We start from the raw sequence: 16,790 nt of genomic DNA on the forward strand, positions 1-16,790 counted from the left end.
CAAGAGCTTCATGCGAAGAGAATCCTTATCGAGATGTCTCTATCATTGTCATTGCCTGAATTTAAGATGGCTCAGAATAGCAAGAGATTCTTTCTTTGATCCATGATATTTAGATTTTTCTTTATCTTTTTTTTGTATCATCTATCTGGCATGTCTACTGAAAGATAAATAATGCAGCAGATTGAATTATTGCCTTTGTAGCAGAATATTCGGAGAATTGAATTTAGAGGTTAGTAGATGTCTGTCCACCAGATCTGCGAGATATTTTGTATTTTGATCGTTCGGAATGCTCTCGTATCAGAATGACAAACAAACGACCACGACCTTAGTAACAAGGCCTTGTGTTACTACGTAGGTTACACAGAGAGATAAAAAAAATGCTTCTAATGGAGTTCTCAAAGCTGCCGGTCGGCTGCCGCGGCGACGAGAGGGAGATACGGCGTCCTCCCCAGGATGCAATTCGCGAGACTATAAAAGAAGCAGGCAGCGGAGAAGATGAAGATGGCGTCGTAGCCGAGAACGAGGAGGCGGAAGCCGAGGCCCCGGGACGGCACGCCGACGACCCGCTGGACGAGCACCGGCAGCACGAGGAGGACGTCGAGGACGACGGCCTGCATGGAGTTGAACCGGACGAAGCGGTCGAAGGCCGGGTTGCGGACGACGCCGAGGTAGAGGGCGAAGAAGGCGACGAAGCTGGCGTAGGGGATGGCGCGGTAGGCGGTGACGAGGGGAACCAGTGGGGCTGCGGCGGCGGCGGCCGCCGGGAAGCGCGCGAAGAGGAAGCGGGCGTAGTGGAGGGAGTTGAGGAAAGGGAGGGAGTAGGCCAGGGCGGCGAGGAGTCGGTTCGACGCTGGGACTGCCGGTCGGTATGACGCCGATATGGTGTTCGATCTCGGGATGGAGCGGATCGCGGCCGTCGATTTGAGGAGGAGGGGGATTTGGACGGTGGGAGATGGGAGGAGGGGGCGAGATTTTGGTAGGGTTTGGAGTGGGGGAAGAGGGGAGAAGCGGAGGAGAGAAAAAGTTGCCATTTTTATTTTCCTCTGGTTTTGGATCTGGGAGAGAATTAAATAGGAGGCATTCTGTGTGAGGTGATTATTGGCCGTCTGATGATTAGAAAATTCGATCAGAGCCGTTGGAATTGTGGATTTGGAGTGGATGGTCTCTAGGATCTCGTTGGCGGGATCGGGACACAGATAAGGGTGAATGGGTCGCCATCGAGAAGGGAAAGGGGGATAGAGAGGCAAGGCCTCATCTTTTGGGGCTTTCTTCTCCAATTTTGTGTTATAAATTTGTTCTTTTCCTCCCCTAAAAATGGCGATGAAGGCTTCCTTGAGCGGGTTGAGCTTGGCTTCACCCTCGTCTTCTTCTATGGCTGCTTCTTTGCCGAGGGTTCTCGTCTCTAGACGACGGCTCGGGACCTCATTTTTTAATGGTGGAGGTAATTTCTCCTGCCTTGTGTTCTTTTCGAGTTTCTGTTCTCTTGTTGGGCTGTGGCAAATATCAATCGACTCTGAAGCATCTGCTTATCTTTTTGTGTTTTAATTTAGTTTTCTGTATTTGGTTAGTGTTGAATTATTTGATTGTCTTTGGAGAATAGCAGGGGACTTGGGTCATGAATTTGCTCAAACAAAGAATGGTGAATATAGTGTTAGAGAATTTGCTCAAAAAGCGTAGTGTTGACCTTATTGTTTACCTTTCGGATCTCCAGTCATGTATGTCTCTTCTGCACAGTTCCTAGGGACTTTTTCAGAGGAGCTGCATTAGCATTAACAGTCGGTCACCAATTGATGAATAAAATGGATACCATTGATCTACTAGAGCCTGTAGTGCTACTGCTATGATATATTGTACATCAAAGCGAAGTCTCTCTCTCTCTCTCTCTCTCTCTCTCGCGCGCATGCTGCATGTATGTGTGCATGCTTGTGCGCACGGGTGCATGCATGTGAATTTCTATGTGACAGGGATTTCTAGTGCCAGTTGGAAATGGTTGCAAATGATTCTACAGACCTAAACTTGATTTAGTTTGAGGCTTAAGGTTTATGAGATTGGTTTGAAGATAATAAGATGACTAGATATTAATACTTGGATTCTTTGGTTTGAAATTTAAAATGGGACCTGCCATGTTCCATTGAAATTTCTTTTTGTGAATTTGCTACATTTATCAATAGTAGATCATTAATTGTGGACATTCCAATGTCTCAATTTTATGAGGCATAAAATTGCATTTTCATTTTCCAGATCAGTTGTGCATCCCTTATGAGCTTGGTTCTAATTGATTTAAAGTACATTTGACTCACTAAGACATGCTTTTTATCTATTAATGAATACTGAATAGGTTGTGCTATGCATGGAAGCAGGCTGGTTAGGTTCAGCAAATGGGTTACATGCCCTGGTCTGCCTTATGTATGTTAGTTCAAGTTAATGCAACATATGCATCCATGTTTTGGATTTTACAGCTTGCTAGTGGTATCTGAATTCTTGCTTCATGTTTATGCTTCACAGTGGGAGCATTGAAGGCCAAGGGAGTACCAACATCCAATATCAAAAGACCAAAATGTCATAAACATCGTGGTGGTGCCCTTGGTGCACAGATGAATTTATTTGATCGGCTCGCTAGGGTAATCAAGGTAAGATTAAGAAGTCGCTGTTACATCACCATGTGATATTCCATGGTGCTTTTCTTTCGTTGCTTGTCACTGGTAGAAATAATTCAGTGCACCCATTTCTGTTGCAAAAATATAGTCATATGCAAATTCAGTCTTGAGTTCCTTGGAGGATCCAGAGAAGATGTTGGAACAAGCTGTGCTTGAAATGAATGATGACTTGACAAAGATGCGCCAGGCCACAGCACAGGTACATCACTTTATTTCTGGTAGTAGAGATGACTATTTTGCTGTTGTAGGCACTTAGGGCAGTCCATACAAGCGTATACCTGTCCCTGATATGATATATTTTCTTTCTGGTTCCAAGTTGTAGATCAATTTAATTTTTTTTTCACCTACACAGCTGCATTATCATCCCTATAAACTATTTGGAAAGATTTTTGACCATATCTGAACTAATTCATGAAATTGCAAGGAAAGAACCTGACTTCCTTGCAAGGGAAGCCAAGCCAAGGCTAACCATCCAAGGATGGAAAAGTTCTTCTTTTTTTTCTTCTTCTTCTTCTTCTTCTTCATTTGATACTGAAGAAACTGAGAGTCCACTCTTACTAGTATTGCATTATCCATGACTTCAACGTAGAAGGATAAAAAGCTCTTGAGATATGTATCTTGCACATCTTGTAAATGAAATACAGTTGCCTTTGGACTCTAGTTTTATACATGCATAAAAGGTACATGCGTGCCTAGTGTGATGCTCATATGTATTCTGTCCTGTTAAAGAAAGTATGATGGTCTGAAGTTTTGTACACACATGCGAGACATTCATGTGCAATATAATTCCAATGCGAACTGTATTTCCCGTTATATTATATTTATATTAAGGACTTGGTACATTATTTTACCAAATGCACCCTCATTGTGGTCTTCTAAGCAGCCAGGTGTTTCAATCCTTTTTGATTGTACAAATTTGGTTCAATACCCTATTCATATTATTAGTCATTCCAACTTGTGCCCTTCAAGTGTCATGACACTAGAGTGATGGGACTAGAGCATGAGATTGTAATTTTCACAAGCTTCAAAGATCTGCCACATGAGATCATCATCAAATCCTTCTTCAATTTCTCTGCCATTAAACAGCCAAAGAGCTAATGTAGAGTGACCAATGGTCATTTTGGCCTCCTTTTCTATCAACAAGACTTTTATTGCTATTTTCTCACTAACAAATTGGTTTATAACTAAACCAATCCAGTTTGATACAAGTTGCTGCACTTGATAGAACTTGCATTCTGCTTCAAATCTTCAAAGGGAATCCTCATTAGAATTTAACATCCTCTCCATCCAATTAGTGGCCTTTTGTTAAGCTTTTCATTTCTTTTTTTGGCAATCATGTCGATTGGTCTTCAGTGTTTTTGGTTGCTGGATTTTTATTCTAACATTTAGGCAATTTCCATAGACTTTCCTATCATGCCCCAGCATAGGGTGCTCCTGTAGCCTCTATGGGGTTTCCAGGCAAAAGTCTTGGTTGGATGCTATGTATCCACTGGGAGGACTTCCCTCTATTTGGTTGATAATCCATGTTGACATTTCGTTGGCCGCAGTAGAGAGAATCATTCCTGCAGGTGGGAAGGAATTTCTCTTTTTTGGGGATGGGCAATTATCTGCACTTGACTTTATAGGTACAAGTAAGGATGCGCTCAAGGGTTAGATGGTTGTGAGGGCATGCCCTGATCCTAGATGTTTGCAAGATAACCAGCTGCTAATGATCTTATTGGCCTGATCTTAACCTTCATGCTCTCTTTTTAGTCTAGTTGAGGAACTTGAGGTCATCTTTCATCATTTTTGGTTGACCGAGTCTTTGATACCCGGTCTCTTTCACTTTTTGTATTCGTATGGATATTGTTGCTTCTGGGCTTCAACTACCTCTCTAATTGATAAGATGCACTTTAGGATCATCATGGGTTGTTTTGCCCTCCACAAATTAGAGATGGCTTGTTTACCTTTGTTTATCTTTATCTTGCCTCATCAGACTGAGTAGGTTGCTCCTTTCCTAGTTTTTGAATTTGCTTTATTCCAGGGCCTGGCTAATCTTTGTGATCGTTGGGTTTAGGGCTGTAAATAAAATGGCTCTGACTCTTAGAAAACTCATTTATCATAAATCAGCAAACTCAAGTTGCATGTCAAGGCTCAGCTTATGTACAAGCCATGTCTGAACAACCTCCGACGTGCAAATTATGCAGAAGGTTGATTTGGATTAAGAATCTTGTTCAAGGAGCTAGTTAGCGAAGATTAGACATTTATTATTGACCTTAGCTCAAGGCTTAGGTATGCTTGTGCTTGAGCCAAGATAGAACACCCATTTCATACAACTGGGTCAAGCCCAAACAGCCCAAAGATCTGCTGGGCTTGGCCCATTGTAGCCCCAGTTAATTTGACACGTAAATTCATATGCCTCATTATTATAATTTCACATCTCATAGGCCTTCCTTAGACTTAAGCTTTTCGATGTTTCTTGAATCAACCATCTCTTCTGGTTCATATATCTTTTGTTGATGAACTTTCTGGTTCATATATCAGTCAGCCTATAATTTATCATGTTTTGTACTCTCAGTCTTAGCCTTTACTTGGAAATTCTTGCTTGTAATTAGTTGTTTGTTTGTCACAATAAATTTTGAATCTGCTAACCTGCAGATTATCTGAATGTTGTAGTCTTTCTTGGTTCATTACTTGATGGTTGCATTGCCTTTTCATTGTTTCATGTCTCATTTCCTCATACATGGTAGGGTCATTGCAATTTCACTTGTCTCGAGCATCGAGTGGGTATCTCAGTCATCAGATTTTCTATCTGTTCATATGCCATATGTTGCAAATATTCTACCTGGAAATTCTTTCCTCATCACAGTGCATGAATCTTCAATTCCAGCCATCTTTGCTTCATGTAAATAAAATTTCACTCAATCACTGCTTCCATCCTGCTTCTTTCTTGTGGAGTTCTCTCCTGACAAAGTTTGCCTTTCGTTTTGCATTGCTACTCCATAACTCGTATGTGGGCGACTTGGCGATGATAGTCCTTCATTATCTATTTGACTACATTAACTGGTTCATGGTGCCATTAATCTGCTTTAACAATCAGGTCAACTCTTATAAACACGGTCTATTGAATTTTACTCTGCTTCCTGGAGGTTGGAATATGCCTTTAACCACTTCTATTATGTTGCATTCATTGCTACATGCACCATGCTTTATATAGCTTTGCTCCCTCTCATTTTTACTAAACAACAGACCTGAAACTTCACACCTTTTCACATTTGCAGTTGCACTGTTGGTTCTCCCAATGCTTGCTTTCTAATTCTCACCAACTGCTATCTAGGCACTACTGTAGCTCATCATGATGACATGAACAGTTTGGCCACCTATCATCCTTGAATCTTGGCTGTCAAATATTGTCCTACTGGATGATCTTTCCTATGTTCCATGGTCAGTCTGTATATCTTGCTACATACTCTTTGTAAAATGTCAATATAAGTAGATATTTGGCATAACATTATGAGGCTGGATTGCTCCATTACTTCTTAGGTTTTATATCTTAAACCATTCTGGTATTCTTGTCCTTTAAAAATTCACTAAATGCAGAATAAACGGTTTGAGAAAATGGTGACAAAATGCAAAACGAGCATTGCTCTAAAGTTTCATTCATTATGTAAGGGATGCTCTCACATATTTTGCTGCTGTACCAAAAGCACGAGGTTATTTTGGTGAAAATATGGAGGTGTAATGAGATATATTGCTTCGATCAGGCTGGCTAAGGTGTTGAAGAAGATATACCTACCTATGTTTTACAGTGGTTCATGTTGGAAGGCATCATGGCATATTGATCAATTATGGCGTGTTAAATGCAATTGAGCTTTACAATCAGTAAAATATTTTGTAACAAGTGTTTGATGGGTATGGATATGAGATTTGGATTTGGACATATCCAAGTGTTTGACTCGGTTAAAGGAAAAAAGAGAGAGGGATACATGATAGGATGACATATAAATTTAACTAAATTATGTATGTATACCTTTATCTATTTCATTATTAAAAGAAGACGTTAAAAAGATATTGTTGGTCCAGATCTTTCAGTATACATATATCTCATTCAAACTTACCAATTAAGTATATTAGCAAAATAATATTTTTCAAAGTTGTTTCAATATCTACATCCTTAACAAATCTCAAAATGTAGCAACTACTCACTCATAGTATGAGATTAGAGGATCAAACTTATTGTTGGAACTTGGAAGAGTTGACCTCAATTCATTATTGGAAGAATTCAACTCTCTTCTAGTCTTTAAAAGTGGCAATCACACTTCTTAAGTATTCAAGTATCCGATATGTATCTGATACGGATATTTGAAAGTCATTGTCATTCCTTGTCTTTATTACCCAAAACATAGGTTGAGGTAGTCTGAAAACAACTTCGATTACTTAGGCCCAAGTAAATTGATGGGCAAAGGCTTGATGGTTTATCCTTCCTGATCAATTTTTTTTTTTAGTGGACTTTCCTGATCAAATTTTTATAATGGTCATCGCAAGCTTACATGTTTGTGCATATGTTTACATGTATTTGAAAATTTCTACCAAACAAACCTTTTCTTACACCAAAATATTGATAATAATCAAAATTCTTATGAATAATTGGCATGTTCAAACTAGAGCTGTATGATTTACAAATTAGAAACTTAGGATGGATGATGTAAGATCTATTTAGATTGACTAAAATTATTAAATATTTGACATCTAGACCCAATATTTCTTTTTTTTTTTTGTAAATACATTTTTGTATGTTAGTATGCACTTAGAGTTTGTTAATGTGCATATAGGTACATATATTTTATGCATTTCCACTACCTTCTTATATCTTGTTAAACAAATCTTTTCTACTTCTCCCAAATATTCAAGGTTATAGCATCTCAGAAAAGGCTGGAAAACAAATACAAAGCTGCACAGCAACAATCTGATGATTGGTAATGTTACCTTTGAAGTGGAGTTCTACTACCATATAAGTAACTAAATATATCGCATGCCAAAAACCTCTAAGTCTTGTTCTGGTTGCAGGTATCGCCGGGCACAGCTTGCTCTTGCCAAAGGAGATGAGGATCTTGCCCGTGAGGCCCTTAAGAGGCGTAAATCTTATGCTGTAGGTATCTCCTAGAAATTCTGGTCAATTATAATTTTCACATGCACCACTTTTCATTTACTAACATTGTTATGAACAAAACTTACAAGAAGGTGTCACAAAATTGGTCATATGTTATGTTTTCTATACTCTCATGATATTTAGTGATCAGATGCCAGCTTCAATTTTTTTTCATCACAATGAAGAATATTTTTGGATCTATAAAAGTGAAAATCATGCTTCTTGCCAGTTATGGAAATTTTATGGTCTGATTGTGGGTTTTTCTTTTAAATTGTTTCATCACCACTAACTGCTAATAAAAAGAGAGAAACAGAAGTGTTTAACCAACTACCTTGCTGTTCTGATTGAAATTGGTCTGCATTGTTCCAGTCCTAGGTCAGGTAGTCTCCCAACGAGTCACATTTTCCCTCAAGCATATCTAGATCCCTGTGGAAAACATATGCTAGTAAGTTGTTTATTAGTATAATCTATTTATTTTGTTAATCATTTTGATCACTTCTAAATATTTATATTTGAATTGTTGATTATTTTCTTTTAGAACTGGCTAGGCATGGTGCTTCCACAGCCACTGCTGCAAAGGCAGGTGGTTCAGGATGAAATAAGAGAGGCCTGTGAGAATTCTTGTGTTGAATCTTAAGATATGTCAAGTTTTAAGTTTTTGGATGAAGTGCAATTTATCCCTTTTTGGGAGATGTATTGCTATATGCTAGCAATGGCTCTGTGGTTGTCAATGGCCATGCTGAGCTTAGCAGCCAAAGGTCTGCCCTGAAAAATTTCGAGTCCAGGTTCAAGACTTTGGCATATTCAATCAAGAACCTTGAAGCCTGAATTATTTAAGACTAGTCTCAGGCTTAAACTTTCCATAGAAAGAACTAGGTCCGTTTGAGCTGGCCCGAACCTCCAAAGAAAAAATTCCCTGGACTTGGGTCAGGCTCGGGCCTAAAATTTCAAGAATAGGTTAAACTCAGCTGGGCCTGGCCCTTCTCATTGACACCCCTAAGTGGCTAAATGACTAACCCGTAATGAGATTTCAAAGAATAGGAATGTATGAACTATGAAGGAGCACTCACGTTTGAAACACTGATATATGGCAGTATTCTGATTCTACTCTTTTAATCATGTAATTTTTGTAAAGTATCTTACTTGTTGCATTCCTAAATAATTTTCTCATTTTTTCCTGCTTTCTCTCTTTTTCGTTATCCATGGCTGAATCTGCTGTATAGTTGTAGGATTTCCTATTTTCCTCAGTATGGTAGATTGTTGATTTGCATTTTTGGTTGATTGTATTAAATTACTAACACAAGAGCCAAGAGAAGTCGCTCATATCTTCTCCCTCTTTGACTGGGGCAATACATCATTTTCTTACATGCCAGCATATGTATAAGCACGTGTATGAATTTGTTTGCATATTTGACTCCACTGTGCATGTATAAAGGTTGACTGCAAGCTTCAATTGTTTTAACTATAAAAAGAGACACTGACATATAGTTTTGTAGAAAAGAAATGAGTAGGGGGTAGGTGTACACAACTCTTTTTAAACTAACATCCATCTAATTGCATTGATTTTGGAGACCTTGATCTTCAAGTGTGATGAGGAAGGTTTGTATACGAAAGAATATGTATAAGCATGTGCTTATGTTTTATTTTAATGGAGTAATATGATAATGCACAAACTTAGTTACTCTATAAACAGTTTTCTGATATTCATGCATGGCAGTTTTTTGAGCATCTGATTGTTTTAACCATTCATTATTTTTCAGGATAATGCAAGCTCTTTAAAAGCTCAGCTTGATCAACAGAAGAGTGTGGTTGACAATCTTGTATCCAATACTCGGGTGAGTTCAGTATCTGTTACATAATTCTGTTACATAATTCTGTTACTTGTGAACCTGTGTTGCCACCTCTGCACCAGCCTTCCACCCCCCTGCCCCACCCCTGCCCTGAAACTTATTCATCCTTGCATTTATCTGATATTATTGAATTTAATATTTGGAATCTTGGATGGATTAAACTGTCTTTAACAAGAATGACCTAGAGTATTTTTGTAACCTTCTCATCTAGCGGTTCCTTGTTATCCTTTTTTGTATGCCACAGTTTTCCTATGCATTATCTGCTGCCAGGCTGAAGGATGCATCTCATTGGAACATTCTGACAAGCTCTGCCTTACTGTATTTGCAAATCTATACCACTGGGGATCAAGGGCAACATCTTAGGATGCCCTTGAACCAGTTGTGTCATACTCCTGTTGACATGTGGTGAATGTGCAATCTAATGGAACACTAGAAAAAGATTGCCTCTGTTAATCTCATTTTTGCATCATTTTTACAAGTTATGGTTGAGTGGTCTATTCAGAAACTTCAATGCCATAGTTTATTTGATGGAAACAGCTAATCTCGAATGTTTCCACAAGGGGAAGAGTAAAACAAGGACAAATAGTCCTATATCTGATGTTCTGTTGAGTATTTAAGGTCTACACGTGTGAGACGATTCGGCTAAAATTATAGTTATTGCTTCCTAGAGCTAAATCTGTGTGGGGGAATTTTGAGGAAACTTTTTCATGGGTTTAGATCGGTGGTGTGTGTCAATTAAACTTAACTAATTGAACTTTCTCTACCCTTTCTGATTACATTGTCTTTTAGTTTATCTGCTGGTTAATTTCCTCTTATTAGTGGACAAAATTTCTGGTTGCATACCTCTGAGACATGCACCTGAATTAGCTTTTGTTCTAGGATTTTGACCAAGATCTGGCTTTGTTTACTCGGGGCATTTTGGTTAAAATTAACGGTATGGATGAATTGCAATTGAATAGAGTTTTGTTGGACAGACCTTACATTATGAATTATTTTGAATAAAGTCTAGTTGATATGGGTTAAATTTTAGTACACGTACACAGCTGATTTGGAGGACTAGGTCTGATTTTAGGACCTATATACAGCTCAGAAATTCATATTTTAGTTATGGCTTACATTCAAATCAAGTTGAATTTAGGTTGCTTCCTGTAAGACCCTACCTGCTTTCTTCCCCAAAAGGATCCTCATCTTCACAAGAAGATCCCAGTCAAGAAGCAAACTCGCTTTGCTGTATTAAGTGCAATTTGGAAGGGAAAGATCCTACTAATCTTTTACTGTCTCTTCCACTTGATCTAAACATGGGATTAATTCTTTAATGCCTTGTTTTCTTATGGCCATGGCCTGTTTCTTATCTTAGATTTTGCATGGGGAAGGAGTACGTTCCTTTATTTTCTCCATTCCTTCTTCCTTTTTATAATCGTTTGTTGGGGAATCAAGGTCATATGCCCCTTCATTATATGTAAGCTATCTTTTATTTCCTGGAATTGCTCAGAAATACTTATGGCTGGGACAAGAAAAGGAAGGATCCCGTATCAAGTGGATGGTTTATTAACATATACAAAAGGATATAAGCAAATAAGAAAAATGCGGGATCCGTTCCAACATCTTTCAAGCATCTGTTTTTTGGGACTGTGCTTTTTTATTCTCAAGACTATATTCTTTGTTCATGCAGTGAGATTTTCAAGGGGCTTGAAGGTCATATTCTCTTGAAGAAGATTTGATTAACCTTCAGGTGGAAAATGTCCAAACCAGCACTTGATGGAAAATACCCTCTGGCAGCACCTTGGGAGCTACTCTTCTCCATTCTGAGAGATATTGTTGTAATAACTGCAAAGAAATGTAAACTTTTTGATACCATTTTAATGGAATGCGCGGGTTGGCTAAGTAGCAGCAAAGAAATGTAAGTTGATATCAATTTGGTGGAATACGTAAAGGGGTGCCTGGTCTTTGGGTAACTTTAAAAATTTGAATTTTGCTTCCAGATATCCCACCCTTATCCATGATAATGAAGTCCAGTGCAGATTGCTTTTTCTTCTTCTTCTTCTTGGAAGATCACCACAGATGGCAATAAGATGTAGCAATTTCAAGATCATTACATGCACGTGTACCATATGCCAACTTGCCAAGATTTTGCTGAGTGTTCACCTATAAGCCCAAGAAGCTTGTCTAGGGAGCGGTTATTAGTCTTTTTGATAGTATAGAATTTCAATCGCTTGAATTGTATAAGATGTCACCTGTGATGTGTCATAAAAATTTTTTGATGAGGACTATGAGAAATTTGCTTCATGAAAATTCAATTGTTTTGATAACTGTTTTCAGTTTTGTAATTCTAATATCTGGTTTTGGGTCATGCATTATATTGATGATTATCTGATTATAATTACTCTGCTACTGTTTTGTGTAGCTTTTAGAGAGCAAGATACAGGAAGCCAGGTCAAAGAAAGATACTTTGAAAGCTCGTGCACAGTCAGCAAAGTCTGTTCTCTATTCTGTTCATGTTGGTAGTATTTAATTTATTTCTAATTTGATATGATGCTTAAAAATTCATCTTTTGCCTTAGGACTGCAACAAAAGTGAGTGAAATGTTAGGAAACGTCAATACAAGTAATGCTCTTTCAGCATTTGAAAAGATGGAGGAAAAAGGTAAGCTCTTTGATCTTTTTGTAGAATCCTTACGGTAAATTATTTATCACTCTTCATCTGTGGGAAAATGAATTTTAAAGTCAAAACTTCAGCTACAACTGAGTTTAATTGATTAGTTGATACAGTAAGCAAGAGCCTTGACAGACTTGCAATTATAGTGGAAGTTTGAACTTGAGTGGAAGGTAAACTATGTTTACCATGGCTCGTTAAGTTGACAAAAATCATGCAAATCTGATATCTGAGGATGAAACCCATCTTACCTGTCAAATTCAGATTTCTGAGTTTCATACCATCAAGGTAAGAGTTTAGGCCTTTTAAAAGCTGAAAGTACTCTCCGTCCTTTCTTTGCATGGTTATTTGGCCTCATCAACAGTGCCTTTCTTACTTTTTCCGATTTTCTTGGGGAAAGCAGCCTCTATTTTGGTTGAGACTGAAATATTTTTCCATCGTATGTTGAGAATTTGTACAGCCACTGATTTCATGCACCTCGAGGTAAGATAAAGGCCATAACCATGTTGCGGAATATAATCCTATATGCTAGAAGGTTTGATATTTATACTGGCTCGAGTGTTTCTCCGGATCCCTTCCCATTCGAGGTGTTATGTTGGCTGTATTGCTAAAATTGACACTGCCAAATTTCCTTGGGTCATTGAAAGGGGAAGGGGTACTGAGAGATAATCTAGGATCCTAAGGCCTGTCTTTTAAGTAGCCGTGTTCAGGGAGGGCCTGGAGCTTCCCCATGCATGATCAGTGCATGGAAGTTTGGAGTTTGACTGGTGTCCTTGGAGGAAATTATCTGACCTTTACTTTTAACAGTTATGGCTATGGAGTCCCAAGCAGAGGCTGTTGGCCAATTAACTACTGATGATCTAGAAGGAAAGGTAGTTTTTTTCCCCCGGGTACAAGTCTTAGTTATAGCCAGCTCAAAGTTATTTATATCTCTAACGCACCCTTTTCTTGTTTGTAGTTTGCATTGCTTGAGAACTCGTCAGTGGATGATGATCTTGCAAGCTTAAAAAGGGAACTTTCAGGGAGCTCACCGGTAAATTTTACTTATCTTGGATCATGTTATGCTGAAGAATTCTTCAAAGATCTTTTCTAAATAAAACATACAGTTCTTGGTCTCAAAAACCTACTAGATTGCAAGGTTGCACACTTTCTGTTACAGTTCTAGTCTTGTTGCTAGATTTTTCTTTTTAAATATTCCTTGCAAATTGCGAGCATTTGGTGCTATTATTTATAGTATGCTAGTAATTGTGCATATGCAAAAAATACATGTTTAAGGTAAGAGATAAGAAAGCAAGTGATTGAGTCCAATCAGTTTAGGAGACAGAATTCAAGAATCCAATTGATTTAAGAGTTGAATTAATCAAGGAAATAAATCGAGTCCAATTAGTTTGGAAGTTTTATGAAATAGGTTCAATTTGATCAGGAAAATAGAAAGAGTGCGTGTGGTAGTTAGTCATGCCCAGGCTAATGGGGTATTTAATGTAGTTTAAAGATAAATAGAAGGGGTATTCTGGATATAAAATTGATAGATGAATCAGGAGGAAGATTGCTTGATTTCAAAACTATCATTGTTTATATATAGTATAGATATTGAATGCTTTGCTGTAACTATTACACACTTAAGGCTTCTTTGGATTGTTTGTATTTTTTAGTTTTTGTTTTTAAAAACAAAATCTCATAAATCAAGGCAAAAACATGTTTGGCACTATTGTTTTTACTTTCAATTTTTAAAAATTATTTTTATTATTTCTAGAAAATAAAAGTAAAAAAAAAATCTTATTTTCACTATTTCTAAAAAGAAGAAACTCATTTTTTTACTGCTACCATCGACACCATCATAGCCATCACTGCCACTGTTGCTCCTATGTCATCTCCACCACCATCGTTGTTGCTACAACGCACTTTTTTTCTGCTAACACCCTTATGTTCGTTGCTGCTGTCATCTCTGTCACCATCACTGGCGTTATCGTTGATATTGCTGCAAATGCTACCACCATCACCCCCACCATCTTTGCCACATTGCTGCTATCACCAAGGCCTTTGCCACACCCCCACCATCATCATTGCCGTTTGTAGGAAGTCCAACTTCTGGGATATGCATGCAGATATCAAAATATGCAGATTTTTAATTTTTAAAAAATATGAATGCAGTGAAAATTGAAACTGATCTAGATTTAAAATTATTTTAAAAAATTTAACATGCATAAAAATTATAGATCTAATCTATACACGTCAGGAACGTTCACATGCTGAAATTAAGATATTAAAAATAAAAATTAAATTTAGACTTTTATCTTTATGTGGGTAGATCTTCATCGCGATCGATGGTCCGTAGTAATCTGATGAGGTTCCTGCAGAGTCGCACATGCGTTCGGCCTCTACGGGTATCTACCGAGACTGATCTGATCAAGAGGATTCGATCTCATCAGGGTGCTAACTTTTTTGTAGAGATTGCTCTCTGGATTGTCGAATCGGATAGATCTTTTGATTATCTTCTTAAGAGAATCAAATCGATCTATAGGAGGATTATGAAATCAGATCAAATCTGATTTCTTTTCCACTTTTCTCTTCTCAAGAGAAAATAAAAGATCTATTGAGGAAGACAAGTGATCTAATCTCTTTCTTCTTCTTTTCTTGTCCAACCTTTGGACTAGATCTAGGAAAGGTAGAAGAGAATTTTTTGTCCATCTCATGGATCAAGAGGAAGAGAATAAAAATCAGATCAAATTTGATTTAATCATGTCCAACTCTTGATCATGTTTTTGAAAAAAAGGAAGAAAGAGACATGTCCAACTTTTGGACAAAGAAAGAGGGAGAGAGGTTACCTTCAACAACTAACTTGGTTGTAAGAATTAAAGGATAGGAAGAAGTGCCCATCTTTTTCCATGTTGATAAGCCTCACGCCACAAAATCTTGGGCATCCCCTTTACTTCTCCACGCCAACCTCCTTGTGTAGGGTGACCAAAAAATCAGATCTCATCTATTTGTATGCCGCCCCATCTAATCCCATCTATTTAAACTCAAAGGGGCTAGGGTTTCTTAGGACATATAGATAGAGTAGGACTCCTCTTAGTTGCCGCCCTTCCCTCTTGTGCGCCCACTTATTTTTCCACGCCAACACTTTTTCTATGTGAAACCTATTCCATGGTAAAGTCATGGGGCGTGAAAGCCCTTGGGGCATTGGGCTTTCTCTTGGATAAGGATCTAATCCTAGTCCAAGTCCAAATTGAATTGGGTTTCCAATTAGGTTTGGATTTTATCATAAGTCAAACACTTATTAAATCTAATCCTATTAGATTTATGAAACTCAATCTAAGTCTAACTTAAAGCAAATCTCATCAAATTAAATCTGATTTAATTTGACTAGGATCCAATCCAAATCGACTTTGATTTCCTAATTTAATTCTAATTTGATTCAAATCCAATTCGAATCTAGTTTGAGTCAAACTCAATTAGGAATTAAGTGCAAATCCTATTTAGACTAGAAAATCCAAATTAAACTAAATCTAATCATATTAGATCTGATTTAATTCAATGCATATTTAATCAAATCAAATAATTAGTAACATTTGCAATTTAGTCCTTCTATAACTTACTAACTCTTAGTAAGTCCTCAATGTATCTTTTATATTTTAGTCTAATCATCAATCAAATTGATAATTAAGATCACTTGCGGTTTATGATTGAAAATCACGATTCGACAGTCCGATCAGTCAGGACTTCTTTTATGTGTGATCCCATAGGTTCTATTCTGTCTGGTAGTGAAATATTTAGATTTCTATCAAAATATCATTGAAATTTTTTTCAATTGAGTAAAACGATTCTAACTCATTAATTGAGAATTATTGACCATCAAAATAATTTTCGTTGGTCTCACAATCTACCAGTGATATTTAGAAGCATGTAGTGGCAATCCAGCAGAACAGAAGGATGAACCTCTAGATGTAGTTATTGTGTGATTTAGTTCTTCTATCATGAGTTTCGACAAGACGAAGATTATGAAAAATTTATCAAACTCGATCGTCTGTTATATGTAAGATCTATTCGACTTGAGTTCATTTGTGAAATTTGATGAAATTTTTTTTTCATCATTCACACTGCTCTGGTCAAGGTCTTTCAAACTAAATCTCATAAATCATATACGACTACTCCTTTCTTACTAAGATCGATAGATTCCATCTGGTGCACACTCTATTTCTACAATAAACCTACTGCAGCTAACATACACCTCAGGGTTCCGTATAGCTAGGAGATTGAGTTATGATGCAGTCAAATTACAGCAATCTCATTATGAATAGTCGAGGCACCGCAAGTCTAAGAATCAGTCATATAATTACAGCATCGAGAATATCATTGACGAGTGAGTGGACATTCAAGTGACTTCTCGTATTGGTCATACTCAGTACCGTTGTTCTCTAACCATCTGCACTCTCGTTCCAGTGTCCCCACACTGTAAACTCAAGACTCGTCTATCTTAAGGGAAGCGATCTGTGCATCAATCTT

General features: G+C 37.7%; 2 protein-coding genes across 3 annotated transcripts in view; one reads left to right on the forward strand and one right to left on the reverse strand.

The window, feature by feature from the left end:
- Positions 1 to 222: 222 nt before the first annotated feature.
- On the reverse strand, positions 223 to 1,031 carry LOC105051468 (protein TIC 20-II, chloroplastic-like). The gene has a single exon (XM_010931934.3). The coding sequence runs from the start codon at positions 1,029 to 1,031 to the stop codon at positions 396 to 398; it is 636 nt and encodes a 211-aa protein (XP_010930236.1). The 3' UTR covers positions 223 to 395.
- Positions 1,032 to 1,100: 69 nt separating this feature from the next.
- The window catches only part of LOC105051466 (membrane-associated protein VIPP1, chloroplastic), a 32,927-nt gene continuing 17,237 nt past the window's right edge, over positions 1,101 to 16,790 (forward strand). The window contains exons 1-10 of one of the 2 annotated variants that reach the window (XM_010931932.3): positions 1,147 to 1,441; positions 2,506 to 2,630; positions 2,746 to 2,856; positions 7,548 to 7,612; positions 7,704 to 7,785; positions 9,546 to 9,620; positions 12,040 to 12,110; positions 12,196 to 12,278; positions 13,095 to 13,159; positions 13,246 to 13,320. In XM_010931932.3, the coding sequence (XP_010930234.1) occupies positions 1,315 to 1,441; positions 2,506 to 2,630; positions 2,746 to 2,856; positions 7,548 to 7,612; positions 7,704 to 7,785; positions 9,546 to 9,620; positions 12,040 to 12,110; positions 12,196 to 12,278; positions 13,095 to 13,159; positions 13,246 to 13,320 (879 nt within the window). In that variant the 5' untranslated portion in view covers positions 1,147 to 1,314. Of the gene's footprint in view, positions 1,442 to 2,505; positions 2,631 to 2,745; positions 2,857 to 7,547; positions 7,613 to 7,703; positions 7,786 to 9,545; positions 9,621 to 12,039; positions 12,111 to 12,195; positions 12,279 to 13,094; positions 13,160 to 13,245; positions 13,321 to 16,790 lie in introns of both variants that reach the window. The other variant, XM_073243209.1, reaches the window with a different exon arrangement.

This window comes from Elaeis guineensis, chromosome 9, assembly GCF_000442705.2.
Source record: "Elaeis guineensis isolate ETL-2024a chromosome 9, EG11, whole genome shotgun sequence".
Taxonomy (NCBI): Eukaryota; Viridiplantae; Streptophyta; class Magnoliopsida; order Arecales; family Arecaceae; genus Elaeis; species Elaeis guineensis.